Source organism: Onychomys torridus, chromosome 5 (genome assembly GCF_903995425.1).
Source record: "Onychomys torridus chromosome 5, mOncTor1.1, whole genome shotgun sequence".
Taxonomy (NCBI): domain Eukaryota; kingdom Metazoa; phylum Chordata; class Mammalia; order Rodentia; family Cricetidae; genus Onychomys; species Onychomys torridus.
Genome location: NC_050447.1, coordinates 111,087,694 through 111,115,422, shown reverse-complemented (window position 1 = coordinate 111,115,422; position 27,729 = coordinate 111,087,694). Strand labels below are relative to the sequence as shown.

The following is a 27,729-nucleotide window of genomic DNA, read 5'->3' as shown; positions in this document are numbered from 1 at the left end:
GTACATGCTGACCACATCAATTCCTAATTTCCATCTTTATGAATAAGAGGCATGTGTGATATCCTTGCCTTTTCTTAGTTGACAGAACATCAATTAAACATCTACATAGTTGACTATGTCTCAGCATGATAGGTGCTGGGATACAAAACAACAAAGACAAATCCCTACCCTTGTGAGGTTACATTTTGGTCTGAGGTTATATGTGTAAGTAAATTCAATATGCAAGGTACTTGGTCACTGGTAGTTACAGAAAAATAACGGAGGGAGAATGACAAGTTTGCAGGAGCTCAGGCACATAGAAGACAGTACCAAACCAAGTGGGTAAGACAAACCTCAGCCTGTGACTATATAGCCCTGGTTGGCCTGAACTTGCTATGTTAAACCAAACTGGCCTTGAACACACCTGCCTCTGCCTCCCCAGTGTTGGGATTAAAATAGTGTGTCACCATGACTGGTCAACGCTATGTTTTAAAAATGAAGATCTGGGTAAAACTGAAAGTGCAATCTGCATTTTTGAACATACAAGTTCCCTAGCTCTGTCCATAGGTGGAGTCTGGATTTCAAAACACAAAGGGCATGTGTTCAGTTTCTTGTGGCTGTGCAAAATACCAGATAGAAACAGTGTTAACAGTAGCAGTGAGCACCTGTGGTGCAATGTGCCTGAGCTAAAGGTGGGCGAAGAAGGAAAAAGAGCAAAGGAACAAACATTCATTCTGACTTGTGACGCCTGTGGTGGCAGTGATGAAGGAAAGCTGCTTGCGCTACTGTGTCGAGTAAGCAGAGGAAAGCACCAGGACCCAATACTCCAGCTAGAACACCCCCAGTGACCTAAGCCCCCTCCCTAGTTCTACCCTTACCAACTTGGGACCAAGCTTTTAACATACAGCCTTTAGGGGACATCTAGGATCTGACTCCACATCCACTTCTAGCATCCCAGGCCAAGTTCCCAGCATTTCACCTGGGCTGACAAGCACAGCCAATCACCTTCCATCTCTGCCTCAATTCTCCAGCTGCCAGAGCGATGCTTTCCAAACACAAGCATGATCTTGTCACTCCTCTGCTAAAAAACTCCATGAGCAGTACACCATCAGATCTCGTGACTCCCCCCTTGATTCTGACGCTGCAGCCGTTTCTGATCACTGCAGACATCCTTTCACTGCAGGGCCCTTAGCTCGGCTGTTTGCTTCGCTAGGAGTATACACTTCCTTCCAATGTACTAACTTGGCTTTGTTGTCTGCATCATCGACTTAAGTAGACCAGGCTGGCCAGAACTTAGAATCCTTCCATTTAGCCATGGCAGGGCCAGGAAACTCACTATGACTCCGCTCCAAGAATTCTGTCAGGTATCTCACTGTGTGGCCTGTGTCTCCCTAGGCATTCTCTTTACTCAGCATTATTTCTCTATATAATTTGTAACCTATGGGAAGAATGCTACTTATTTTGTTTAATGTTTCATTTCCCTATGAGAATGCAAACTATTCAAAAGAAGTAATTCTGTTTTGTTCACTGCTATATCCCAGTACCTAAAATACCTAAATGTTTGAACATGACAAATGGCTGGATGTGAAATGGCTTCTGAACTGAGAGGTCTAGCTGGAAAGGCATTCTGAAGACAAGCGGGATCACAGGACAAACAAGCGTGAGAACACACAGGAACAGAGCTGCTGTGAACTGCAACACCACAGCCAGATGACTTCTCTTTCGAGTGGAACTCCAGGCTATAACCACAGCTTGGTAATCAGCTGATTTCAAACGTGTCTTTGGCATATACAAAGAAAACAAATTCCCAAGTCTGTCCGAGTGCCTTTATGATCAACTTTATAAAGGTTGTGGATGTTCATCACATTGAAATATTTATGATACTTCTGAAAAAGTTTGTAGGAGAAAATATATAAAAATAAAGTGTACGAAGTTCTTCATTAAAATAGTACTTTAATAAATCCATTAAAAGCAGGGCAGTGACTGGATCCTGATATTACAGGCTTCCAAGGCAGTCCCATGACCACACCCAGTCTTCCCCAACAGTGAGATGGAGAAGACTAAGATGTAGTCAAGCAGCCATCCTCATAGCGACAACTTCTACTTGAGGTTCAAAGAGGAGCTCAGGACGTCCGTCCACAACATGGCTCTGCATTCTATTTGCCCTTTTTGGCCTTGGCTGTTTTTTCCTTTCTTTTTTTCACATGTTTAGGAATTTTATTTTTCCTCTTCTCTCTCTGGGCTTCCTTGACCATCTTTTTTCTTTCCTATAAAAAGCAAACAACACAACCCCAACAAATTTCATTCATTCAGAGTATTCAAACTGTTATTAGAATGAAATTAAAATTCTTATGTTAACAGGATAAAAGTAAATGTAGCATAAAAACATAACAATTACAGGTTAGTAAAACTCGGGGTACAACTTTCCTTTGAGGCTCCCTCTACCTCACTTCTTCCCATCCCCACCCCAATATCCCGCCTTCTTCCTTCCCTCAAGAGGGTCTCACTTGGTTATCCAGACTGTTCTTGGTCTCCCACCCCAACCCAGCCCATCTACCACTGAACTACATCCTGACCCTTGAACTTTGCTGAAACTGCAAGCAGTCCAAATCAATATCCCTGTATGGTACTTGATGTTTATAAACTCCCTATTTTAAGAGAGATAAAGATTAGAAAGTAACAAATACTTGCTTCATAGTAGGCAGACATGACCTGTTCTCTGTGCAATATTGAAGAAGCTCCTAGTAGCAGCCAAGACTCTAATTTACTCCAAAAGTAAAGTTCACATTTAGTTATGGAAACTACAATTAAAGGCACTATTGATGCCCTGCAGTGGTAACCCATGCCTTTAATCCCAACATTTGTGAGGCAGAGGCAGGTGGATCTCTGTGAGTTCGAGGCCAGCCTGGGATACAGAGTAAGTTCCAGGACACCCTGGGCCACATAGAAAAACCCTATTTCAAAAAAAAAAAAAAAACATCCAAACAACAACAAAAAAAGCATTATTGATGCTTCAGAGCTACCACACTCAAAAGAAATAAAGATCTTGGCTAACCTTTTTATCAAGGTCAGGGTCAGCAGTGTGTCTTTTGCAGTGGGCATTCTCTCCCTGCTCTTCAGAGTCTGTGTCAGAGCACTCGGAACTTCCAGCATCTTCTGAATCCAAACCAGTCTTTTCCTTAACTTCACTTTCTAGGAGTGCAGGGACCTTTAAGTTAGTACAAAACCATGTTACTTGAAGCCAAGTACTTCCCTATTTGTTAGTCAACATGTCAATGCCACCATTTTATATCGGTATGCCAGATACATGTTCAAGTCATGTACTGAAACATCAAAATAGCAGAATCAACGTTGGAGAGAAAGATGGACAGCATCCATTCACACAAGTAGGACTCAAGAACATACGCAAATAAAGGGACTAGCACAGGTGTTCAATCTTCTGAGACTACAACATGATGCTGTCTTTTACAAATGTGTGGGGCTATATTCACAGCCAGCGTGGCACACATGTGGTCCACTGCCAAGGGTTATATGGGTTTTATGGGTGACCTAAAACAACGACGTAAGTCTGCAGCTACTTTTAGTAAGTCAGATGGTTGGGTTGGGATTGGAAAGGATGTGAAAGATGGAGGCAAATAATAATAATAATAATAATAATAATAATAATAATAATAATAATAATGGTGATGGTGATGATGAAAACAACAACAATAATGAAGATGTACTTTGGTGACTCCACAACTTTTTCTATGAAATGAACAGTCAACCAAGAGAAAGTTTCATTTTCCCTGAAATTTATCACATTTACTTAACATTTTCTTTCTTTTTTGAAACAGAATCAATCTCATTACATAGTCCAGGCTGACCATGAACTTTCCATTTTCTTGTTTTACAGGTAAGTGGGTGAGTGATGGTAGCTGAACTAGGTCCTCTGGAAGAGCAGCAAGAGCTCTTAACCATTAAGCCATCTCTCCAGCCCTGACATTTTTCAAAACTGACTATAAAACTACCAAAAACAGGGTATGGCTATCAGTAATACCCAAAACCAATGCAGATCAGGATTAAAGATAAATATTTCACTTTTAACAGAAGAATCCAGGGACAGAAAAAATAGGTTCATTTCCAAATTTAATTCTAATACTACTTTACACTAAGTTTTACATTTTTTAAAAATAGTTTCCACAGGCTGGCAAGATGGCTCATCAGGCAGACTGACAATCTAAGTTGGATCCCAAAGACCTAGGAGGTGTAGAGAGTCAACTCCCCAAAGTTGTCTTCTGGTAACCCACCATACATGTGCTATGGCACACTTATGAGTACACACACAAAAATAATAAAGGTGTTATATATAAAGCAATAGTAACACATGTTCTCCATACCTTCTGGACGCCTGACAAATCTTTTTTCAATCCCGTGACAGTTTGGTACAGAATCTTGTAACAAAAAGAAAAATATAAAAATTAACAATGATATGTACATACTACACCACTGAACACTGGACTAAACACTGTGAGTCTGAGAATGTACACAAAATCTATCACATAGGAACACAGAAAGTAGCTTGCACTCTTATGTGCCAGGTATGCATGCCCAGGCCCAATACAATCAAAGCCTGATAGTTTTCAGATGAGCTTGTAACCCACCAGGTAACTTTTTTCAATATTACCCAGTCCACAAACAATCCTATTCTGCTCTCATCAGTAGACCCACATGGAAAAAGTTGTAGTTATGACTGAAAGTGCTTCAAGGGGCTGGAAAGACAGCTCAGTGATTAAGAGTACACAGTCACGAGGACCAGAGTTAGGATCCCAGCACCGGTATTTGATGACTCAGAAAGCTCCAAGGGCCTAACAACCTTTTCTGGCCTGGGGGCACATACACAAATGTGTATATGCAATCGCACAGACACATATAATTAATAAATCTTTTTAGTTGTTAAAGTGTGTTAGACCAGAGAGCTAGCTCAGCAGATAAAGGCATTTACCATGACAACCTGACTACAATCCTCCGAAGCCAAACAAAGGTGGAGACAGGGACTTGACAGAGCTGTCCTCTGGCCTTCCTACAGGCACCACAGCATGCATGCTCTCACACACACACATCTAACACACATAGCAAGAATTTTTGTAAATGCTTTTGTTTTACATGCATGAAAATCTAGAGACCATTTCTTCTATCTTTCTAAAAACTTACATAAACACCTAAGTTTTTCTACATGGTTGCAAAACTTCAAGGTTTTGTTTACTTTCTGGTCTGTTAACAAACAGCTATTCCAAGGGGACTGGAGATGCACAGTGGCTAAGAACTTGTTCTGCTCCTGTGGAGGACTTGGGTTTGGTTCCCAGCACCTGTACAGAAGGCTTACAATCCCCTCTTAACTCCAGCTCCAGGGGGACCTAACACCTCCGGCTCCCAAGGACACCCAAATTCACTCATGTGCACAAAGCACCCCCCACACATACACACGTGACTAAAAATGATATAAATATTTTAAACATTTCTTCAAATGTGTATGGAAATGAAACATAGCTTATCAATCTACTACAACCATTTTTATCCTAGACTTCTTTGTGAATCTGCTTTTTTATGAATTATAGTTTTCTAACCGCATGCAAATGCATCACCTCCCATCTTAAATCCAGGAGTATTCCCTTTACAGCCACCATGTACGGCAGCATGTTTATACACAGGGAGCTGACCATCTCACTAGCACCAAGGCAGGATTAAGCTCAGGACAGTCTCTTTTGTTAGGACTGGCTCTGTAGACAACCAAGCTACTCACATTATCTTGTTGAGTATTCAGAGCCATGTCTTCTTCCTTCAACCTCATCATTATATCCACATCTCTCTCATAATTTTTCACTTCATTCAAGGTCCTGGGAATGTATGCTTGTTTGAACACCTAGCCGAAGAAAGCAAAATTAAACTGTTTCTCCTCCATCCCTTCAGTAGCTTGGCTCTATTAATCATGCAGAAATCTGTACTAGCATTTCCAACACTGACCTTCGGTCAACTTGTGTACCCACTGGTATTGTGTCTGCTATGTGGTAAGCTAAAAACAATTTAATAAGATAAAAATAAAATTTTACAACTGATTTAAGGAAGAAAAGAGTCTATTCCAGATGATCCTTAGAATAAGGCTCCTCCCCTACATTCTAATTTCAAAAAGCATCTTCCAAGGAGGACAGGATGGCGTTATAGATAGCAAGGACTGCCTGCCTGTAAACAACTGAACATATACATATATTCTTACCATGTAGGACATTACCACCCAGCTGCTACAAAACTTCTGATCAGAATAAACTACAATAATAATAAATAGAATAGTAAAAATAAGCTTACTGTGGACATTATTAAAGATGTCTTGACTTCTTAGGACTAGTTTGATTTTATTTTTTAACAAAGTATCAATATTTAAATTATATTATATTTATAGAATCAATACGCAGGTCATTTAAAAATTCATACTTGCAAATTAAGTCTTTTCCTTCTTGACTCACACACCCCACAAGCTCTTTCAAAACTACCTAAACAATAGGCTAAGAGGTTGCTGAGTAACAATATAATTGAATATAAATTATATGCCATGTATCTACAAAATCAAGTTCATGCTTTACCAACAAAAACAAAACCATGAAAAACCCTGTAACACCAGAATTAGCTGGGAATGGTGGCACACACCTGCTATTCTAGCAATCAGGCAGCTGAAGCAGATGAGCGTGAATTTGAGGCTGGGTTATTTATACTACAAATCAGGTTTTAAAACAGCCTGATTTATACGAAAAGACCCTGTCTCAAAACACATGACAGAACACCCCACAGTCCAACAGCAAACCCCACAAGTACTCCCCACGGCTGTAAATACATAATAACCCCCACCTCTTCATCCACATGATCCTGACTAGTCTTTTCTTCCTTGGTCCTTTGGGATGCTATTTCCATGGCCTTTGAGAGAAAGCAAAAAATTAGTTTCCTTTACATTCACCCTAGAAAAGACACAGTTTCTATTTTGTAATGAATTTTATCTTAATAGGTATCATGTCTTCACCACACTTCTCAAAGTACCTAGAATGAGCTTCTACAATGCAAGTTGGCTCTTCACCAAAGACTTATCAGTCACTTAAAAAGAAACAATAAATCCTTCTAAGTCTCAAGGTATCTTTAGTCTCCTTCGAGATCAACACTGGGGTGCAGCTCAGTGGTGGAACACTGGCCTGGGGTATCCAAAGCTCCACATCCCAACACCAGCATCACACTCACATCCAGACCCAACTCAAGGTGTCTCTTCACAGCAATAGAAACCCTAACTAAGACAACAGGTAGTTGCCTAGTACATAATCAGGTACTGACAATATACAAATAAAATGTCTGTCCCTTAGCGGTTCATAATCTACCAAACATGGTGGTGCACGGCTAGTGGCCCAGCACTCAGCAGGCGGCAGCAGGAAGAGCATAAGGTCAGGTCAGCCTGGGCTACAGAGTAAGTCCTAGCCCAAAGAAACAGACACCCCATTAAGAGGCCAAGCCAACCAACCCGCTGTCTTTTTAAATGGTTGCTGCCTTTTAAGTCACAGCTGTCCGAATCAGCAACTGCAACTCTGCTGCTGCCAGCAGTGGTGAGGCCACAAGGGCTCAAGCCAGAGGGAGTTCTCCAGCTCCGACTCTTGCAAAGCTATGAAGGGAACTTAACTAGACTTCTGTCCCTCTAAAGAACTCAAGATTCAAAGGTTAAAGTGGAATTCTGCTCTTCAGAGAGGCTCAAGAGCAAGTAGCTCACCTCCTCTCCTTGCTTGTGTCCTCCAAAAAGCCCCTATGGTTCTCCTCGACCCTCTTTACAAACCCTTTCTCACCTGGCTCCGCCCTACCACTTCCTGTCAGTTAGCTGCTGACGCAGCCTCTTGACCGCAGGTGAATTTTATTTAATCAAGCATATCTGTGCATCATTAAATACAAACGGTTCCAGAGCATAAACAAAAGCAACACACCTTGAAATAATACCCTACAATAGCATGCACCAAGCCCTTGGTTTGATCCCAGCACTGCAGAAACTGGTGTAGAGGTGCACACTTAAAATCTCAGAACTCATCAGACAGAGGCAGGAAAATCACACATTCAAATTCATCCTTGGCTATACAGTTGAAGCAGCCTGGGATACAGGAAATACTGACTCAAAAAAAAAAAAAAATGTTAAGAGAAAACAATACCCCTGAAAACAGCGTTTCTCCTGAATTTTCCCTTCAGACAGGTTTCTGACCTGAGTTTTAAATTTCACCAGGCAGAGCAGGATGGACAAAGGCTAAGATGGAAAGGCATTCCAGGGGAAAGGGGAAATATGAAAACCCTTACCTGACTCAGAAGTGACAAGAGTAACAAGGGATAAATGGATTATATCAAAATGTAAACCTTCTGTTTGGGGGCCAAAGGGTGCACTCAACAAGACGGGAAAAGGCGATGCTCAGGCAGAAGAAACGGCACAGCTCAGGACAGACGGACGAAAAGTGAACAGCGGGGTCACACCAGGACAAATGGCCTGCTTCAAATAGTCTAGGCAGGCGTTTCTCCAAGAGAAACATGAGGAGGTGTTTAGCACCACTCATTATCAGAGGAACACTCAGCACACTCATACCAAGATGCCACTTTACACCCATTAGGACGGCTCCCCGAAGAGAGGGTAATCAGTGCAGGCCAGGATACAGAGAAACTGGAAGTCCTTCAGTGTCAGCAGAACTCAAATAGTACAGTCAACAGGTCCCCAAACTTGAAGAGATATTTATATGCTCATATTCTCACCGGTATTATTCATGATAACCGAATCATGTGGAGAGAGCCCGAATGTCCACTGACAGATGAGACCATAGACAGAGTATGGTCCATACAAATGGACTATTACCCTTAAACAAGGAAGGAAATCCTGTCACATGCCAGAACATAGATGAGCACTGAACACAAAGAGCAAAATAAGCCACAAAGGTCACAAAGCAAAACAAGGAGCTGAGAGATGGCTCAATAGTTAAGAGTGCTTGCATCTCTTCCAAAGGACCCCAGTTTGGTTCCCAACACTCAATTCAGGTGGCTCATAACCACCGGTAAGTCCAGCTCCAGGGGATCTAATACCTTCTTCTGGCCTCCTTGGGCATCTACACACACAGCACACAGTCACAGAAATACACATATATACATGTAAATAAAAAGTGAAAAATTTTAAACTAAAAAAAAAAAGGACAAACACTATGCCACTATGCGATTTTACTTATTAGCAGCACCAAGAGTAGCTCAATGACACCAGAACGGTGGTTTCCAGGAGCTGGAGAGAGTGGGGAATTTAGTAAGCACAGTTTCAGTCTTTGATGACTTAAAAAAAAACAAAAGAAAAGTTATATAGACAGAAAATTAATGTTTTTCACAGTAACTGAAATGCATTTAATGCTTAGCACTTAATGGCATGCATATTTGCCACATGCCCTGGCAGTTTCCTTACTAAACGTTCATGGAAGTTGACACTCTGATCTTGCTAGTTGAGCTTTCCTGACATCCTTGCTGTTTCTAATTTCACTGTGAAATGAGAAGTGCTAAGCGGCTATGGGAATGAATTATTACACTAGGCAGCCCAAGTCCCCCAGATGTGCACACAAGGCAAGTTATACCTACTCCTCTCCTCAGCCCATCTTACCTTTTCGAGATAAGCATCCATGTTCTCAGGGGTGATGGAAGGATCCGTGACAAACTCGAAGAGCTCCCGAACGGTCATCACAGCAACAGCGTGTTTGAAAAAGAAATCTGTCCAAGGAAAACCATGACAGACAGCTCTACAAGGGGAACTTACCACTCCAACTGGCAACAGAAAAAGAAGGGAATGCACCGTCTCCAGCCAGTGGTTTAAGTGGCACTGCACTGGACAACTAAACAAGACTTGTCGGTGCTGGCGACCAAATGCAAGGTCTTCCAGGTGAGAGGCAAACATAGTGTTCTAATGCCAGACTACATTCCCACTCCCAGTGACAAGACTTTATCCTATGCATGCATGCACAGACGCTGTCAGGAAATGCCACTTTCTACTCACCATTGACATTAGCACAGTCTTTTCTCAAGAACTCCAATGCATGTGGGTGATCATGCTCCACAGACTGAGAAACATCAATGATGTACACATCTCCACCATGATACCTTGTGGACAATAAACACAGAAGTTAGAAATTACTACTAGATTCTTGTTTGTTTTTTCATCTATTCTGAAGCTGGTTGTGGTGGTACACACCACTAGGATTTGCTGAAGGAGGCAAAGGTGGGAGAGGATCAGGCCAAAATTTAAGGCCAGCCTGGGTTACACATTTTTAGCTTGGGTGTAGTGGTGTACACCTTTAATCCCAGTACTCGTGAGGCAAGTCAAGTGGATCTCTTTGAGTCTGAGGCCAGCCTGATCTACAAAGTGAGTTATAGTACAGTAAAGCTATGTAGAGAGACCCTGTGTCCAAAAAAAGCCAAACAAAAAAATAAAAATCTATTCTGTTCTTTGTTTAGAATAGTGTGTCTCTATGTAGCACAGGCTAGCCTCAATCTTGCCTCAGCTTCCTAAGTGCTGAGATTACAGGTATGCCTCTATCTGGCTTAAAAAAAAAATCACCTTAAGTAATTCATAAATGACTACAGCAGGTAAGAAAGGGCTACCTTGACTAATAAAAAGATAAAAACTGAAAACTGAGAAAATTTCAAAGCTCATTAAGTCAGCTAAAAACACACCCGTCCCCTGACACCATGTGGGGCTGGGGCTGGAGTCCACAGGCTCACACACACATACTAGGCACTTGTTCTACCAACCAAGCTACAACCTCGGTCCTTTTCAGTGGTGTATTCTGTGACTGAGGTCACTGACCACATCTTACTTCCCTACCATGGAGAAGCCAACAGAAAACAGTATGACTTTATAGATTTGGATTTTTTTTTTTTTTTTAAGATTTATTTATTTTGTATACAATATTCTGCCTACATGTGTCCTTGTAGGCCAGAAGAGGGCACCAGATCTCATTACAGATGGCTATGAGCCACCATGTGGTTGCTGGGAATTGAACTCAAGACCTCTGGAAGAGCAGTCAGTGCTCTTAACCACTAAGCCATCTCTCCAGCCCAGATTTGGATTTTTTAAAGGACATAAAAATAATAAAAGAGATTTTTCCAGGAAACAAATCACTCACAGCATGTTGAATTCACTGAGATCCGCATGGACAAGTCGAGCGTCCTGATACATTTTCCTCATGTACTGAATGACCTGCAGGTACAACTCCCGTGCCTTTGATTCTGACAACTGGACATTTTTCAAAAGTGGTGCGGGCCTGGAATAAATAAGGACAACAATAAAATTATCGAGTTTTCCTGCTTCATTCTACAGTTACATGTACCTCTCTTCTGTCATGTGTCATGTGAACTGACTATGGGATAATGGATACCACTCCAAAATGCTGACAATTACAGGTACTTTCCAGTGCTTTAGGAAATTAAAGGTTCCTCAGAAACAAGGTTAACTTTGTTATCCTGAAGCACCGTGAAACTTCACAATGGTGAACCATAACAGTTATGCACTAACACAGTAGGAAAGACTCAGAAAGGAACTATGGGAAATACTTACCTAGTACATAGCTCACTGGAGTTAAGATACAGTTTCACCATGAAATCTTTTGACCTTCCATATACTTACATGTCATCTTTGCCAATGAAGCCCATGAGAAGAACATGACTTTTTAGCCGGATTGGTTTTGGACATGGTATGTTTGCTGTACTTAGCCTGTGATATAGATAAAAGAACAACTGGAAGTCAAAAATTATGAATACTGCTGTTAGGAAACAGTATCAAGTCCTCTCAACTATATTTCTATTTCCTAAACCAGTGGTTTTAAGTGGCACTAGTATGTGCCACCAAGAACATTAAAACTCTGATAAACTATTAAATCCCATAACCTGTGACACCCAATCCACTTCTAGAGGTGTTAAACTGTGAAAAATAAAAAAGTACATCTTAGAATTGATGAGACATAGCAGCTAAGTCAACAATTATCTTTTGAATTTACTAATCTCAAAAATAAAACCACTGTACACACACCCAGTGGCTAGTTGGCCACAGGAAGATTTCAAAGGACTTCCAAACCAAATGGGGAAAGAAAATGCCACAAACTGAGAAGACTAGGCAAATGTCCTTTCTTTACAGTAGTTATGGCAAAATGACTCCATGAATGTGCCCCCAACTGGACTGAGTAAGAAAAGCAAGTAATTAGCCAAAGAGTTTCAGACCTGACAAAATTGATCTCAAAGCCCTGTAATTTCCTTACATGACAGCATTATCATTGCCGTGTCACTTTCCACTGTCTAAACTCCTGTAAAAGCCTTATCTTCCTCAAACAAATTCTCCATGTTTTCACATGGCGCCACTCTTCAGTTAGTCAAGCGTATGTAATAGAGCTCCATGGGCTAAGGCCTCCCCCTCTGTGGAAAGGACACAGACACACAGACACAGTTAAGCGTGTGCACCACCCCCACCGACACACCCCCAAGTCACCTGGATAAATTCCTCATTTCCTTTTCTGCCCATGTCTTCACCATTTTTCTAGGGTTCCCTTTACAGTAGCCACGACGAAATCTAGAGTAAGAAAACACGTGTTACCTGAGTCTCTGCACTATACTATTTTAGCACTCGAGGAAAAAGGAATTCAAGAATCCGGACTCACCTAAATTCCCCGGTTACGTACTTATCACGATCTTTGAACACCAAAATAGAAGTTTTGTATATTTTGATTGCTCTGCTCTCTCCACTGGCTGTGCTAGCATAGTATACATTAGCCTATTTTAACCAAAGTCAAAGGAAATGAAGCATGTGTTAAGTAACTTATGTCAGTTTTCCAGCTGATTCTAAGCTCAAAAGTATCACTGCCATCTCTTGAAGGTGTGAATTAAAATATGAAACACTGTATCACAATTAATATACCTCCAGGTGGCATTCATACGCCACCCTGTTGTGTTCTGGTCATTGACGGGCCCCATATATCAGAACGGTTGGTTCCATAAAATTGTAATACCTATAGCGATGCCATAGACAGCTTTTCTACTACACAAAATTACCTAATGACTCATTCCTCTGAATGTAGCCTATTGTTACATGAGGCATACTGTATATAGAAAAGTCCAATTGAAGTGTAATTGGTTTCACACATGTATCTCTAATGGTAATTTTCTTACATCTAATTAATTCCCACAGAATGAGTTGCTAATTGTGATTGTGTGAATGAGCTATGTCTTTCACAGGTTCACGGATCTAAAAGCTCACTTCTTTTCCAGTACTGATGCAGCCATGGATCTCTGCTATGTCTCCTTTATCCAACATCTTGAATAAAATCATCCTTGTCCTGGGATCCAAAACCTGAAAGGAAATGTTTGGTTCGGTTGTTGTTTTCAAGTACAATCATGATTAGACAAATAAATTATAGAACAATAAAGTACATACCCAGGGTGACCAAGATGGCTCAGTGAATGAAGGTGCTTGCCACACAGAACCCACCCACATAAAGGTGATGGGTGGAACCAAGCCCACGAAGTTGACCTACGACCTCCACATAGGCACCACTGCACAGGAGCTGCCTCCTCCATCATGCACATACACACAGTTTAGTTTGGTTTCTGTTGCAGTGATAAACACCATGACCAAAACAACTTGGGGAGGAAAGGGTTTATCTCGTCTTATACTCCAGAAAACAGTTCACCGCTGAGGGAAGTCAGGGCAGGAGCTCCAACTGAGGCAGAAACCATGGGGAAGCTGCTGACCGGATCGCTTTCCAAAGACTGCCCAACTTGCTTGTTTAGACAACCCAGGATTACTTGTAGTGGGGGAACAATCACCCGCAGTGGGCTGGCACACAGACTTGCCTACAAAGCCAACATGATGGAGCAATTCCTCACTGGAGGCTCCTTTCCCCGGTGACTCTAGTTTGTAGCAAGCGAACAAACAAACTAACACACAACAATAAGTTAACATTATAAATAAGATCTTTATGTCCAGTGATTCATCAGTTTCACAAACTAGACTGCAGGTTAGCTTCTTCTTCCTTGGGGGTACAGGGCAGAGGGGTGCTTAAATCTTAAGTCAAGGAGCTGTATGTCAAGAAGCTGCTATTTCAAAATGTGGAATTGTATACACACACACACACACACACACACACACACACACACATATATAAAATGTAGAGGAAAGCACAAGTAGGCAGCAATAATAATAATCCAAACATTTTTTTAAAAAAATCATTTTCTTCACATCAAAAATCTAGATCAGGTGACATACACCTTTAATCTCAGCATTCAGGAGGCAAGAGGCAGGCATATCTCTGTGAGGTTGAGGCCATCCTGGTCTAAACAGCAAGTTTCAGCCAGCAAGGATTATAGAGAGAATCTATCTCTTTCTTTCTTTCTTTCTTTCTTTCTTTCTTTCTTTCTTTCTTTCTTTCTTTCTTTCCTTCCTTCCTTTCTTTCTCTCTCTCTCCCTCCCTCTCCCTCTCCCCCCCCTCTCTCTCTCTCTCTCTCTCTCTCTCTCTCTCTCTCTCACACACACACACACACACACACACACACACACACACACACACACTTCAATCACATCCTGCTGCCCATAAGAAATTAGGGACTAGCACCCCACTCCCCACAAAGAATAAAGCACATGTAAGAAAGAGGTCTCCATAATTTGAAGGTATTGCCTTTTTTCCTTTTCCCCTCAACTATACATGCCCCAGACACATGGCAGCTACTCAACCTATCTCACGGCGCATATTCAACCTATTTAATGGGAAAGAGATTAAAAGTCCTGTAGACGCTGCTTCAAAGACCCCAGTCTGCTAGTCTCTGCCTTCCCAACCTGAGAAGGGGAAGCACTGCACAGGAGTTTCAAGGGCTATGGGCAGACCATGGCTCTACCTTACCTAAAGAGGTCCTGTTATACAGCTAAATGCCACTCACTGAACTGTACTCAGGAGTAATTTTAGGTGAGATTAACACCAAGCAAGGAAGCTAAAAACAAGGCACAATGCAGAGTACAGAGGAATGTAATTTCAAACAAGACCATGCAGCACATGTCAAGCATACCTGTTCTACCGTTGCTCTGTCGGCTTTATCCTTAACTCGATACCTAAGCAAAAACAAAGATATTCAAACCTCAGTGGGAAACCAGAATGAGACTTCTAAATGTAAACGATTCTGTGACAATTCTTAAGCAATTTTTTCTAAGAATTTTTCATCCTTATTTGATATTCACTCAGTAAAACTCCACTTCTCTGAGCATGCAAGTCAAATCTCCTTAGCAGACATGTCCAATCTTTTGTTATTTCATTTTAAAGTTTTTATTTTTTTCCATTTATTATTCTTGTGTGTGAATGAAATGTAGATAAGAGCATGCCACTCTGCATCTGGTGGTCAGAAGACAAGTCTGGGAGTTGGCTCCCTCCTCCACCCCCAGGGATCGGACTCTGGTTGTAAGCTTGTGTGGCAAGCACTCTTACTGTCTCTCCCCCCCCCATCTCCCAGGACCCCTTTTGGTATCTCTACAGGACATGTCATCTACAAAGCTCACTCTTTTTACTACACCGTGTAGTCAAGAAACAACAAACAACAACAGATCTCATGTTTTAAGTAAGTTTATAATTTCCTGTTGGACCTCATTCATTATTATCCTCAGTCACATGAGCCCACAGCCACACACGTGTATCCCACGCACATACACACAAATACATGTGTGCATATATAATGTTATGTATGTAATATATAATACATTTCACATATGCATACAGAGAAAAGGGAGAGTGGAGGGAGGAAGGAGGGAAACGGGGGAAGAGAGAGAGAGAGAGAGAGAGAGAGAGAGAGAGGAAGAGAGGGAATAAGATGTGTGCAGGAGGAAGTCTTTCTACATTCCTAGAGTACAGTGACAAGGGAAATACTAAGTGTGTTCTCACTGTTCTTTAACTCTTTAATGTGGACGGACACTTGGTTTGCTTCAGTTTATATACCAGATAACTCAATCCAACACACTATTCTAAACTAACAAGGGTTCAAATGCAAGGAGTCAGACAGACAAGTCAGTGAAATACCAAGTTACTAAGGTGTCACTTAGAAAGTAATTATTCTGTGGACACAGCAATAAACTAAAGGAAAACTGATTTTCATGTTCAGTTTTAATACTGCTATTGAATTCATATTATTTTCTATACTGTAATGCTCATCCCAGTTATTAGCACACGAGAGAAGTCAGTCAGGTCTTCATCTAAACTGGAATCTGCAAACATTTATCTTCATGAAAACACATTTACGGACTTCTCAAGACTGTACTTTTACTACTTAAGACTCATTTAATATTCAGATTTACAAATGTGTACAAAAGCACACTCTACGCTAATAAATGAAAGCACATCCACATCCTTTGCAGAACAATTATGCTACTCAGCCAAGAAATTAGTCTCCACCAACCATGCTTATAATGAAAACATTACTTACGAGTCTGCTTCTTTCTGTCTAGTTTTTACGGTGACTTTGTTTATGACAGAATCAGTAACATTCAATTTATCTAAAAGTATAAAAACTCACAATGTAAACAATGTAAGAGGCAAAAAGACACTAATAGTCTCTGAACAGGGTATTTCCATCTCTCTTTCCCCTTCTACTTTTGTTTTGTTTTGTTTTGTTGTTTGTTTGTTTGTTTGTTTTCCAAGACAGGGTTTCTCTGTGTAGTTTTGGTGCCTTTCCTGGATCGCACTCTATAGACCAGGCTGGCCTCACACTCACAGAGATCCGCCTGGCTCTGCCCCTTAAGTGCTGAGATTAAAGGCATACGCCACCACTGCCCAGCCTATATTTTCTTAATAGAATTAAAATGTATTTTCTTTATGAGGCAAGCAATAAATAAAGATATTGTCTTCATAGTATGCATTTATAGCACTATAGGTATGATTTTTGAGCCAGAATTCTAAACTCTAGATAAAGACAATCCTCAAAAACATTGGATCTACATATTAAATCTCAGATACTTACTATTTTGTACAATATAGATAACACAAGTGCCTGAATTCAAAGTTTAACTCTGCAAACTTCAGTTTCTTAAGTTAGATGTACGTCATGATGGCTGTGAAACACTTATATACATTAATCTGATATTTATGGACAGTGTACATGAAAGACACTGGGTAGGTTTAAAGAGTCAAGACAGTGCAAGGAAAAAATGATGGCCTTGCATTTTCAAAGCAGTATAGTTCAAACTAGGACTGGCTTTCAACTAAACCATTAACACCATCATAAAGTCTCTATCAAACAAAACAGCATTTTTAGGCTGTTTTAATTCAAAATCCAATGCAGAACAGGTAAGAATCGGAATGAGTACTGAAACTTCATATTCCCACAACAGATGAAAACAGAGAACTAAGAAAAATAACTTTAAGCCACTAATATTTTTCTTCATTCAACTCAATCATTGAGTCGAATACATTTACATCTTGAGCCAACAAAAATGCCTAACATTTCAGCATTTGGAAGAATCTCTTCACAGTCCAGTTAGGCAGTGTTTTTTGTTTGCTTGTTTTTTCAAGACAGGGTTTCTCTGTGTAGCCCTGGCTGTCCTAGAACTTGCTCTATAGACCATGCTGGCCTCAAATTCAGAGATCCGCCTGCCTCTGCCTCCTAAGTGCTGGGATTAAAGATGTGAGCCACCACCACCCAGGCTAGGCAATGTATCTTTTAAAAACTTACTTAGATTGATTTTATTTTCAAATTTTCTCAAGGACTTGTCAATTGGAGTAGACATTTTGGCTGAATTGTAGTTAGAAGTCTGTCGATTTGCCTGTAAGAAATTAGTTTAAAACAGGATTAGTTGTAAATTCAAGCCTAAGGTTCATATTATGTTCTTTCTTCCCTTAGTTATTTTTTTTTTATATTTTGGGGGGAGGGGCACCACACATATGGAGGTGAGAGGACAAATCTTAATTGCTGAGTTTCTCCTTCCACCCTGGGGGTCCCAGGGACAACTCAGGTTGTCATGCTTGACACCAAGTGCACTTACCTGCTGACCCATCGCCCCCACCCCAGTTCAGTTAGTTATTAAAGCACCATTACTTTTGGGAGCACATTAAAAAAGAAACACACTTTCTAAGACTTTTTTTAAGGTGTTTATAGCTGGAGAGATGACTCAGCTGTTAAGAACACTGGCTGGTCTTCCAGAATGGGTTTGATTCCCAGTACCCATGTGGCAGCTCACAACTGTCCCGTAACTTCAGTCTAGTGGATCCAAAACCTTTTTCTGGTCTCCTGGGGCATTTCATCAACTGCATGCACATGGTGTACAGACATATATCATAAAAAATAAAATTAAAGAGGCATTTCTAAGAGAAGGTTAAGGTTACTGACTAGAACAGAGGTCCCATGTTATTCTCTTCAATGTATTTTTTGTTATTATGAATAATAAGGTTATATTTGTTTTTTAATTAGTTTCTAGATTTGATACTTGAGAATATTCATTTACCTTCAAAGTGTTTAATGAAGAGCTAAAACTAACATTAAATTCATTCTAGCCATTTTATTTTAAGCCTGACACTCAAGAAAGGAAAAGGAGAAAGAGTCTGAGGCTCAACACTTATATTGGTCCTCTGCATGTATGTATATGCATTGCATGGTGTCTGTTGCCCATAGAGGCCAGAAGAGGGCATTGGATCCCCTAGAACTGGAGTTACAGATGGTTGTGAGCTGCTGTATAGGTGCTGGGAATTGAACCCAGGTCCTTTGCAAGAGCAACAAGTGCTCTAAACCACTAAGCCATCTCTTCAGCCCCTTTAACCTTTCAAGTAACTCTTGGCCTTGGGATATAGATCAGTAACACAGCACTTGCCCTAGGTTTGATTCCTAGCACCACAATAAATACAAATCAAACATGTCTCCTACCATACACATGTTTGACTAATTGATTTGATTTTTGTCATGCTGGGATGCATGGCAGGCAAAGTGTTCCAACAATGCACTGTACCCACAAGCTAACAATTTAATTGCTGTAATCATCAGCAACCCAAAGTAACAACTAACATTAAGTCTATATACATCAGAATACAATCCATGCTGGAATTACCCGGTCTCACCAGTGACTCAGTGGAGGAGTCACCAATCCCCCCCCCCCACACACACACACAGCAGATTTACAGAACAACTCTGTACCTGAGGGTTTCTGCCTCCATTCTGGGTACAGCCCTTGGTGAGTTTCCCAGTCCCATCATCCCAGTACCAATCACTGTCGTAATCAAAGTCGTCGTCTTCATCAATCTCACCTTCGCCCGTCACCTCTGTCACATCGTTCGGAAGGTTTTTAAGTAGGACGTCGTCCTTTGCTTGCATTGACTTCACTTCTATGTTTTCACTAGACATAAGAGTGTTCTGGCATGTTTATACACCCTCTAAGGGGAAAAACCATACACATACAAACAATCCCCTGACATTTCCCAATCTGCTCCATCTTCCCCTCACGTTGTTGTTGTTGTTGTTGTTGTTGTTGTTGTTTGATACATGGTTTCTCTGTGTAGTCCCAGATGTCCTGAACTCATTTTGTAGACCAGGCTGACCTCCAACTCAGAGATCCTCCTGTCTCTGCCTCCAGAGTGCTGGAATCAAGGAATGTACACCTGATGCCAGGTTCCATTTTTATAAACTTTGTGCATCCCAAACAAAACACATTCTAGCAGATGTTCTGCACAGCTCATGATCCTGGGGCTGCTGACTGGGGCTCCGCTTCCCTCAAAGACAGAAGCATTCTCCATTCAAGGAGGTACTGTCAGGAAGTTAGCCGCCACCCTCCTGCTGGCAAATGCCAGCTCCTACAGTTCCCTTTCCTGTCCCTTTGTGACCCAGGGTGGTCCCAGCATCCACTCCTACATCCTCTGGGGAACTGTTCCACCCTTCTGCTGTAGCCTGCGCTCACCCCACACATTTGTCAAGAATCTTTGTCACACCCTCCAAGTACCCCAGGAACATGCCAGCCATTTCTGATGGGTCTCTTCTAGAAACCTCACATGTCTAAATGTAAGTTTAAGCCTCAGGCAAGGATTACCACTGGATGGTTTACTGGATTGTTTGGTGAAGATGATTCACACGACTGAGGAAGCTTAAATAACTGTAAATTTAATGACAGGAGTGTTAGCAACCTCATGACGTCTGAAAACCACTGGCAGCATAGTGAAGCTGACCACAGCCAATTCCCAGAGAAGCTGGGCATTCACTCAGGGGACATAGAAGCCCTGCTGAAGTACTAGAGTGGGCAGCCAGCTAACACCAAGGAGAACTTCTGGGTACAACCATGACAGGGGCTGTCACAATTGGCTATTGCTTAATGGGTGTTGATTCAATGGTTAGATTGTACCTCCCCATTTTGACTCATCAAGTACCTAAAAACTGCCACATTGCCTGCACTGAGATTGTGGCCCATGCCTGTGTGTGTGTGTGTGTGTGTGTGTGTGTGTGTGTGTGTGTGTGTGTGTGTGTGTGTGTGTCGGGGTTGGGGGTATATGTCTTAATATCTACTGGCCATGGAATGCTAGATTCGGTTTCTCTCATAACGTTTTATTTTGGCATCTGAAGACACTTCCTATTGTTCCCTGGCCTGTGTCTTCCAATGAACAGCCAGCCAGTAATTGGGTTGTTGCTCCTCTAGACGTAGCTGTCATTTTCCTCTTGACCATGTCAAGATTTGCTCTTTATCTTTCAACACTTTGAAGATTTGCCTCAAGGAAGTAGCTAGACTATATAATCTCCAGCGTCGTATTTAAGCAAGAACTGCTGCTTCTTCCAGATGTGATAAACAATAGGTCTGCCCGGCAAAGAAGTTCACAGAACACAACCATAAATCCTAGGCATATATAAAAAGGGAGTTATGTGTAGATAGCACAGGGATCGGAGGCTGAGGGGCTCAACATAGGGGAGTCAGGCAGTCACACCATTAAAAAATCAGATGAGCCAGGTGGTGGTGGCGCACACCTTTATTCCCAGCACCCGGGAGGCAGAGCCAGGCGGATCTCTGTGAGTTCGAGTTCCAGGAAAAGGGGGCAAAGCTACACAGTGAAACCCTGTCTCGAAAAACATAAATAAGTAAAATAAATAAATAAATAAATAAATAAATAAATAAATGTGTGCGCCACCACCGCCTTTTTAATGGGAACTTTTCCATCACTGCTTTCATCAGACCTTACATCCAATTTAACCTCAAAACCTTGGCACTGCAAGCTCAGTGCCATTCTATGACCACAGCTCTAGAAGCCATCATGTTTGAGCCTGGCTTTTGTTTTAATTGGTTTTCTGCTCCACTCGTACTCTCTAAGAACATCTATGTAACTGACCAGTTCCTTTAATTCATAAATCAAGCGACTCCCTGTACCTGCTAAAAGCCTTCCTCTGGCCTTATAAGACCTAAACGGTATCTTAACTCCTCTCAGCCACTTGTAAGGTCTACCTGGCTGGTCTCCCTTCTGCCTCGGTTCTCTCCACTGTACTCTAGGCTCTGGCCTTTTGCTTTTGTTTTTACAGCCAAGAGGAATCAACTCGGTCACACACGCTGTTTCTCCTCTGCTTCTTCTAGCCATTTAATCTGGACTTCTTGTGGTTTTAGTATTGGAAATAGAATCAGAGCCCTGTCTGTGGTAGGCAAGCTACTAAATCTGGCTCTTTCCTGCTCAATGCATCCCATTTACACTATCTGCTTCTGTCTTCCTTTCCAAATAGACAGTAGAGACTTATCTTGTTCACCACTGTATCTCCAGTGGAAGACAAACACCTACTGAGTGTTATGTGGAACCCTGTATGTGGGAAGAAAAAAGGCCTGTGTTTCTCAACTCTCTCCAACTCTGCTTCTCTGCTGATGACTCTGGGAACCCAGACTCCCTTGACAGGTAGCTTTCACGACCTGCCCAGCTGTAAGGACAGACCTTGGGGAAACCACAGCCCAAAAACCAATCAGGCGTCAGCTCCCCGAGAGGAATGCGGAGCTGGCGGAATCTGAGCAGTCCGTGTGTGGTCTCCAGCAGCCTACCTGTCGGAGGAGGAATCCGCGTCGTCGAACTGCCCGGGGACCACGGCGACCATCCTATCCCGACTGCAGTCCATGACAAGAGGGGCGGAAGAGACGGGTTTTCACCTGGCGAACCCAACCGCGTCTCCGCGATTCCCGCCACACACGAATCGCTCGGCAATCCCCAGGCGCAAAGCCGCAACCAGGCGCCACGGAGTATCACCATACACGATTTCTGCAAACACCAACACAGACAGACCGGAAGTTCACTGCCGGAAGTACGGCACTAGAAGTTCCGCTCCATGCCGTAGTGCCCTCCAGGCGCATGGGCGTTACGGTGGCCGGGAAAGGCCAATGCTGTGGGACGTGGGGGTGTGGCGTTGATTGTAGGACCGGATGTGAAGAGGACGTGTCGGTTCTTCCCCAGCCTTTCAATTCTTGCTCCAACATGGTGTTTCCCGCCTCAGAAAGTCAGGCCTGTTATTCCCCGGCTGCTCTTGAAGACTTGCATCCTTTGACTTCCTTCCTCCGGACCACAGTGAGGTCCAGAGGACGTCACACTGGGACGTTCGAGCTCCCTGCGACACAGCCAGTTGGAGACAGCCCTCGGTGGGGACAGTTGGAAGGTGTTCTCGCTCCCGCGGAGCCGGTGTGCAGGAGGAAACGCGGATTCCTTAGCCTGGGTCAGAGAAGCTCTATGGATCATGGAAGTGAGCACAGTTTTGCGCCCTAGACACGTTGGTGCGTTGTTTTGAGATGCAAATGAGCAAGTGTGTAGTTTGTTTGTTTGTTTTCTTAAGTTGATGTTAGTCCATTGAAATCCTAAATCCAAAGTTTTGCGTTTGGCAGGAACTCTCGTGATATCTCAGTGCCTTTTTTTTTTTTCTTGGCTTTTCGAGACAGGGTTTCCCTGCGTAGCTTTGTGCATTTCCTGGAACTCACTTGGTAGCCCAGGCTGGCCTCCAACTCACAGAGATCCGCCTGGCTCTGCCTCCCGAGTGCTGGGATTAAAGGCGTGCGCCACCACCGCCCGGCCGCCTTTTTTTTTTCCCCTTAATGTTTAAATGTTATGTATGATCGCGCGCTCCCACCCGCGCGCTCGCGTGTGTGTACGCAAGCACACGCGTGAGGTTCAAAGAACAACAGTCTCCGCGCCTTCCACCTTGGACTCCAGGAACCAAACTCAGGTCATTACCGCTTTTTCCTGTTTATCCCTCTCACAGACCCTTACTACCTATCTTAAACGGCCTTACTACCGATCCCAAGTCATGGGGTGGGGTGGGTGGGAGCGCACGCCTTTAATCCCAGAACTCTATAGGCAGAGGCAGGCGGATCTCTTGAGTTCTAAGCCAGGCTGGTCTGCCTAGCTAGTTCCCGGACAGCCAGGGCCACACAGAGAAACCCTGTCTCTGAAAAAGAAAAACAAACAACACCCAGAAAAACAGCTTTAGAGCTAATGGGTAACCGAACATTTGAATAAATATTTTTAAAATCTAACAAATTTTCTAGGGGCTGAAGTGAAAGATGGAAACGAAACCTTTTTTTTTTTTTTTAAGTAAATTGGCAGAGTGTACAGAGCCATTGGAGGCATAAACAAACTTTTAAAAATGTAATTAGAGCAGATGGCTAAGTGGTTAAGAACATGGGAGTTTGGTTCCCAGCACCCAATTGGGCCCCTAACAACTACTGTAACTCCAGTTCCGGGTAGAAGTATAATTGCAAGTCACAGGTCCATGGAAAGGAAAAAACGTTTTGCATTTGGAAAACGACTTATGAGTTCCAGGACAGGCTCCAAAGCTACACAGAGAAACCCTGTCTCAAAACCACCACCACCACCCCCAGAAAAAATGTGTAATGAATTTGATGATTGTCTGGCAGTATTCACCCCTGATAATATCACACAACTCATATTGTGCATGCCATTGTACCACCCTACAACAACAAACACTGCCTGAAATACCTCTGTTCGGATTTGAGACTTCCATGTTATGAATTGCAGTGTTTTTACGGTGCCTGCAGTCTTCTGGTCTTATAGAAATAATTGTTTCATTACAGAAAACAGACTTAATATTTTTCTACTGTCATTCTTTGGCATACAAATATCAAAGTAGTATATCTTTGGATGGTATTATGTCAGATAACCATCTGATTAATACGTAAATTTGCTTTCCTATTTAACAAATGGTAAATTACTTGTATATCAAAAATTGTTTTAAAATAAATACCTTTGATTTGTTATCAGTGTTTTAATTACATGTAGTTTCACAGAAAAAAAGACTTAGCGGAAAAAGTTTCTTTCTTTTTTTTTTTTTTTAAGCTGTGATTTCATCTACACCACTTGATGTAGAAAGAGGAGACTATAAATATGAAAATTAGGGCCTAGAAAGATGGGCTCAGCCATTATTACATACTATCATATGTAATACATATGTAACACATACACAGTACATACTGCTCTTTCAAAGGACCTGAGTATGGATCTCAGCACCCAAGTCAGGTGGCCCACAACTTCAGTAACTCTAGCTCTAGGGGATCCAACACCACTGGCCTCCAAGGACACATTGAATCACAAGCACATACCCACACAGAGATCAAACACATGCACATAATTAAAAGTCAATCTTTAAGAATAAAAGGAAAGTTAGTGTGGCCAGGGAAAGAAGAGGAGGGCTGACATAGGACAACACTGGCCTGTTTGCAGTAGGAAGTATTGAAAAGATGTAAATAAAGTACTTGCCAGACAATTATAATGTATAAATGGAAAATGAGTAATGTTGTTTGTTTTTGCTCTTTTGGGGGCCCTCCACCCAGCTCCCAAATAACTCACACACAGAGTTTTATTCTTAATTATCAATGCCTAGCCTTAGCTTGGCTTGTTTCTTGCCAGCTTTCCTTGACTTTAACTTATCCCACCTACCTTTTGCCTGTGGGCTTTTCTCATTCTCATACTTCTGTAAATCTTACTCGTTCTCCATGGCTTGCTGTGTAGCTGGGTGGCTGGACCCTGGAGTTCTCCTTCTCTGGCTACTTCTTTCCTCCCAGATTTCTCTCTATATATATTCTCTCTGCCTGCCAGCCAACCCTATCCTTTCTTCTGCCTTGCCATTGGCCATTCAGTTCTTTATTACACCATCAGGTGTTTTAGACAGGCTCAGTAACACAGCTTCCCAGAGTTAAACAAGTGCAACATAAATGAAAGCAATGCACCTTAAAATAATATTCTACAACATAGTAACACCCTTTAAGTAGTAGTGAAGACTGAACAGTAGCCCAGTATGACGAATTATGAGAAAGCAATGCAAAGACCAATAAAACAGAAAATTTAAAACCAGGTGGATGGTGTGCTGGCTTTTGTCAGCTTGATACAAACTAGTCATATAGGAAAAGGGAACCTCAAAATTGGGGACTTACCTCCATCAGACTGATCGGTGGGCATTTTCTTACTTATTGATGCTGAACGGTCCAGCCTACTGTGGTCTGTGCCATCCCTGAGCTGGTGGGCCGGAGTAGTGGGGAAAAAAAAAAAAAAAGGTAGCTGACCAAACCAATAAGCTCCGTCCTCTCCCTACCTCTGCTCTTACTCGAGTTCCTGCTCAGAGTTCTGAAGTGATGGACTGTGAACCAGATGTATTAGCCAAATAAATCCTCCAAGTTGTTTTTGGTTGTGGTGTTGAGTACAGTAAGAGAAAGCAAACTAAGGAAGGGGCTAGGAGAAGCACAGGCTCGGAGAGATGACTGGGATGGTAGAAAGCATACCTTTGTAGAGAGATGAGCCTGATCTGCAAGAACAGGGAGAGTAGTAGGTAAATTATGTGGGTGTGGGATGTGAAATGCCTCCAAGGACAAGTAGAAGAATTTGGACTCCGTTGGGCATACTTACCCTATCTCCTGACAGATGTTATTAGATCAGCGGAGACACGCTGGACTAGAATGTGGATTATGGAGAAATATTATAAAGGAAAAATGGGCACACTTTGGTGACAGTTGCCGTGGGCAATGCAGGACTTCTAAGACACCTCCAGTTTTCAGACGCTTGTCCAACATGCTGAAAGTAAGCCAAAACAAGTGGAAACCAAGGCTGAATGTCATGGTGGCACTGCATAATCTCAGCAGTCAGAAGGCGGAGACAGGAGGATTGCTATAGACATAAGGCAGCCCAGGCTCTGTAGTAGCAAGACCCTCTGAAAAAAAAAGCAAAACAGCAGTTTCAACCCCCGTCGATTGAGAGAACAGGTGTGGTTTGGAAAAACTGTACAGTGTTGGATTTGACTTAATGATGTGATGTAGAAGGCATCAAGCAGAAATGCAGGATTTTATGAAAACTAAAAAGTTTCTGATAGTATTTTGGAAGTAACAGACTCCTTCACTTTGTAGGACATTATTGGATAGATGCTACTACACACATTGGCTTGTTTTGGCCAAATCACTATTTACTGCCAGACCAAATCAGAAAATGATGTTTTAAAATCTGGAGTAGTGAACTTTACTATTTTTTTTTTAATTCTTATTGTAAGTGTATGGGAGTTTTGCCTGCATGTATGTCTTTGTACCACATGTACCAAGGAGACCAGAAGAGGTGTTGGATCCTGCAGAACTAGAGTTACAAACAGTTGTAAGCTGCAGTGTAGGTGCTGGGAATTGAACCCAGGTCCTCTGAAAGAGAAGCCAGTGCTCTTAACTGCTGAGCCATCTCCAGCCCCCTTACTGCTTTCTTACTGTGAAGAGGAAAGTCGTTGTACATAGTAATTAACGTTAAAAGTGTGTCTTTCTCTTTTGTTTGCTTGTTTCTAAGAGGCCTTCCTTCCATCATTCGGCAGTTAGAAATAAGGACTCTCAAACGTTTTGGTCATCATCCCTGGCAGCACAAAAAAAGGGAAAAGCTATTATCATCTTCAGATCCTGTATGTTGTGAAGTAGATATTTTCCATGAAAAATTAGAAAGTACGACAGAGTTGGAAACAATAGACATCAGTGGTCCTTCTCAAGACATCTCTAACTCAGGCTCACTCTTCTGTATAGAAGCCAGCTCCATTGCTTCAGACATGCCTCAGGTGTGCACTCTGCAGTCAGAAGTTTGAGGGGATAACCCAGATTGCTCTCATGTGAACATTTTTTTTTTTCAAAATTATGAGGGATGGTAAAAGATCTCCAGTAGACCCAGAAGGAAGGGGCATGCAAGGCCTGCTTTTCTTAGTCTTGGTTTGCCAAGGGTGGTACAGTTTTATACATGCTAAGACAAATCCTTTCTGCTCATGAAGTTTCAGGCCTGCAGCTAGGGGACATGGCTACAGCTCAGTCATAAAGAGGATGAGAGCCTAAACAAGGGCCTGTCTCCTGCTCTAGTGCATCTTCACTGTGTCTGTCTGCAAACAAGCGGCTGTTGTGCAAGACATTGACAGCATCCATCCTGTGTCTTCATGAGAGGTCCTAGAGTCCTTTCTCATGAAATAAAAGATGTCTCAAGATCTTCAAGAATGTTGAGTTTTGTAGACTAGTGGGTGGTTGTTTGAGCAATGCCCTGAAGCATCGCCCCTAGTGAGGTAGCAAGTTATTGTTAACACCTGCCTGTGGCCTTAAGGTACATGCCTCTGGAGTGTGCCCCCTTGGGGGAGCCTTAAGACCTGGGATGCACACTACCTGGTGGCAGCATGGACCCCACAGTTGGTAGGGTAAGTGTGACTCTCCTGGGTACCTCTGCCATGTTG

The 27,729-nt window shown here is 42.2% G+C and overlaps 2 protein-coding genes across 6 annotated transcripts in view; one reads left to right on the top strand and one right to left on the bottom strand.

Annotated features, from left to right (window-relative positions):
* Positions 1 to 1,915: 1,915 nt before the first annotated feature.
* Riok1 (RIO kinase 1) lies at positions 1,916 to 22,294 on the bottom strand. Of its 2 annotated transcripts, none has more exons than XM_036187745.1 (17): positions 22,046 to 22,294; positions 19,189 to 19,387; positions 17,737 to 17,827; positions 16,492 to 16,561; positions 15,091 to 15,133; positions 13,289 to 13,381; positions 12,693 to 12,805; positions 12,524 to 12,604; positions 11,669 to 11,755; positions 11,169 to 11,306; positions 10,040 to 10,143; positions 9,650 to 9,756; positions 6,859 to 6,924; positions 5,762 to 5,881; positions 4,359 to 4,412; positions 3,035 to 3,187; positions 1,916 to 2,246 (listed from the first exon to the last, which is right to left on the bottom strand). In XM_036187745.1, the coding sequence occupies exons 1-17, from the start codon at positions 22,117 to 22,119 to the stop codon at positions 2,136 to 2,138; spliced, it is 1,704 nt and encodes a 567-aa protein (XP_036043638.1). In that variant the 5' UTR covers positions 22,120 to 22,294; the 3' UTR covers positions 1,916 to 2,135. The 2 variants fall into 2 exon arrangements, with proteins under 2 accessions (XP_036043638.1, XP_036043639.1); XM_036187746.1 differs by having other exon boundaries at positions 19,189 to 19,424; positions 22,046 to 22,107.
* Positions 22,295 to 22,422: 128 nt separating this feature from the next.
* Positions 22,423 to 27,729, top strand: part of Cage1 (cancer antigen 1) — a 39,657-nt gene continuing 34,350 nt past the window's right edge. For all 4 annotated transcript variants that reach the window (XM_036188831.1, XM_036188830.1, XM_036188829.1 and 1 more), the window contains exon 1: positions 22,423 to 22,734. In XM_036188831.1, coding sequence (XP_036044724.1) covers positions 22,729 to 22,734 — 6 coding nt within the window. In that variant the 5' untranslated portion in view covers positions 22,423 to 22,728. The remainder of the gene's footprint in view (positions 22,735 to 27,729) is intronic.

Excerpts from the sequence above, each read along its gene's own strand:
- Riok1 (XM_036187745.1), bottom strand. The coding sequence starts at position 22,119 with ATGGACTGCAGTCGGGATAGGATGGTCGCCGTGGTCCCCGGGCAGTTC. Across the intron at positions 17,828-19,188 it reads ATGGAGGCAGAAACCCTCAG|GCAAATCGACAGACTTCTAA; the intron begins GTACAGAGTTGT and ends AATTTCTTACAG. Across the intron at positions 5,882-6,858 it reads AGGATCATGTGGATGAAGAG|GTGTTCAAACAAGCATACAT; the intron begins GTGGGGGTTATT and ends TTCTTCGGCTAG.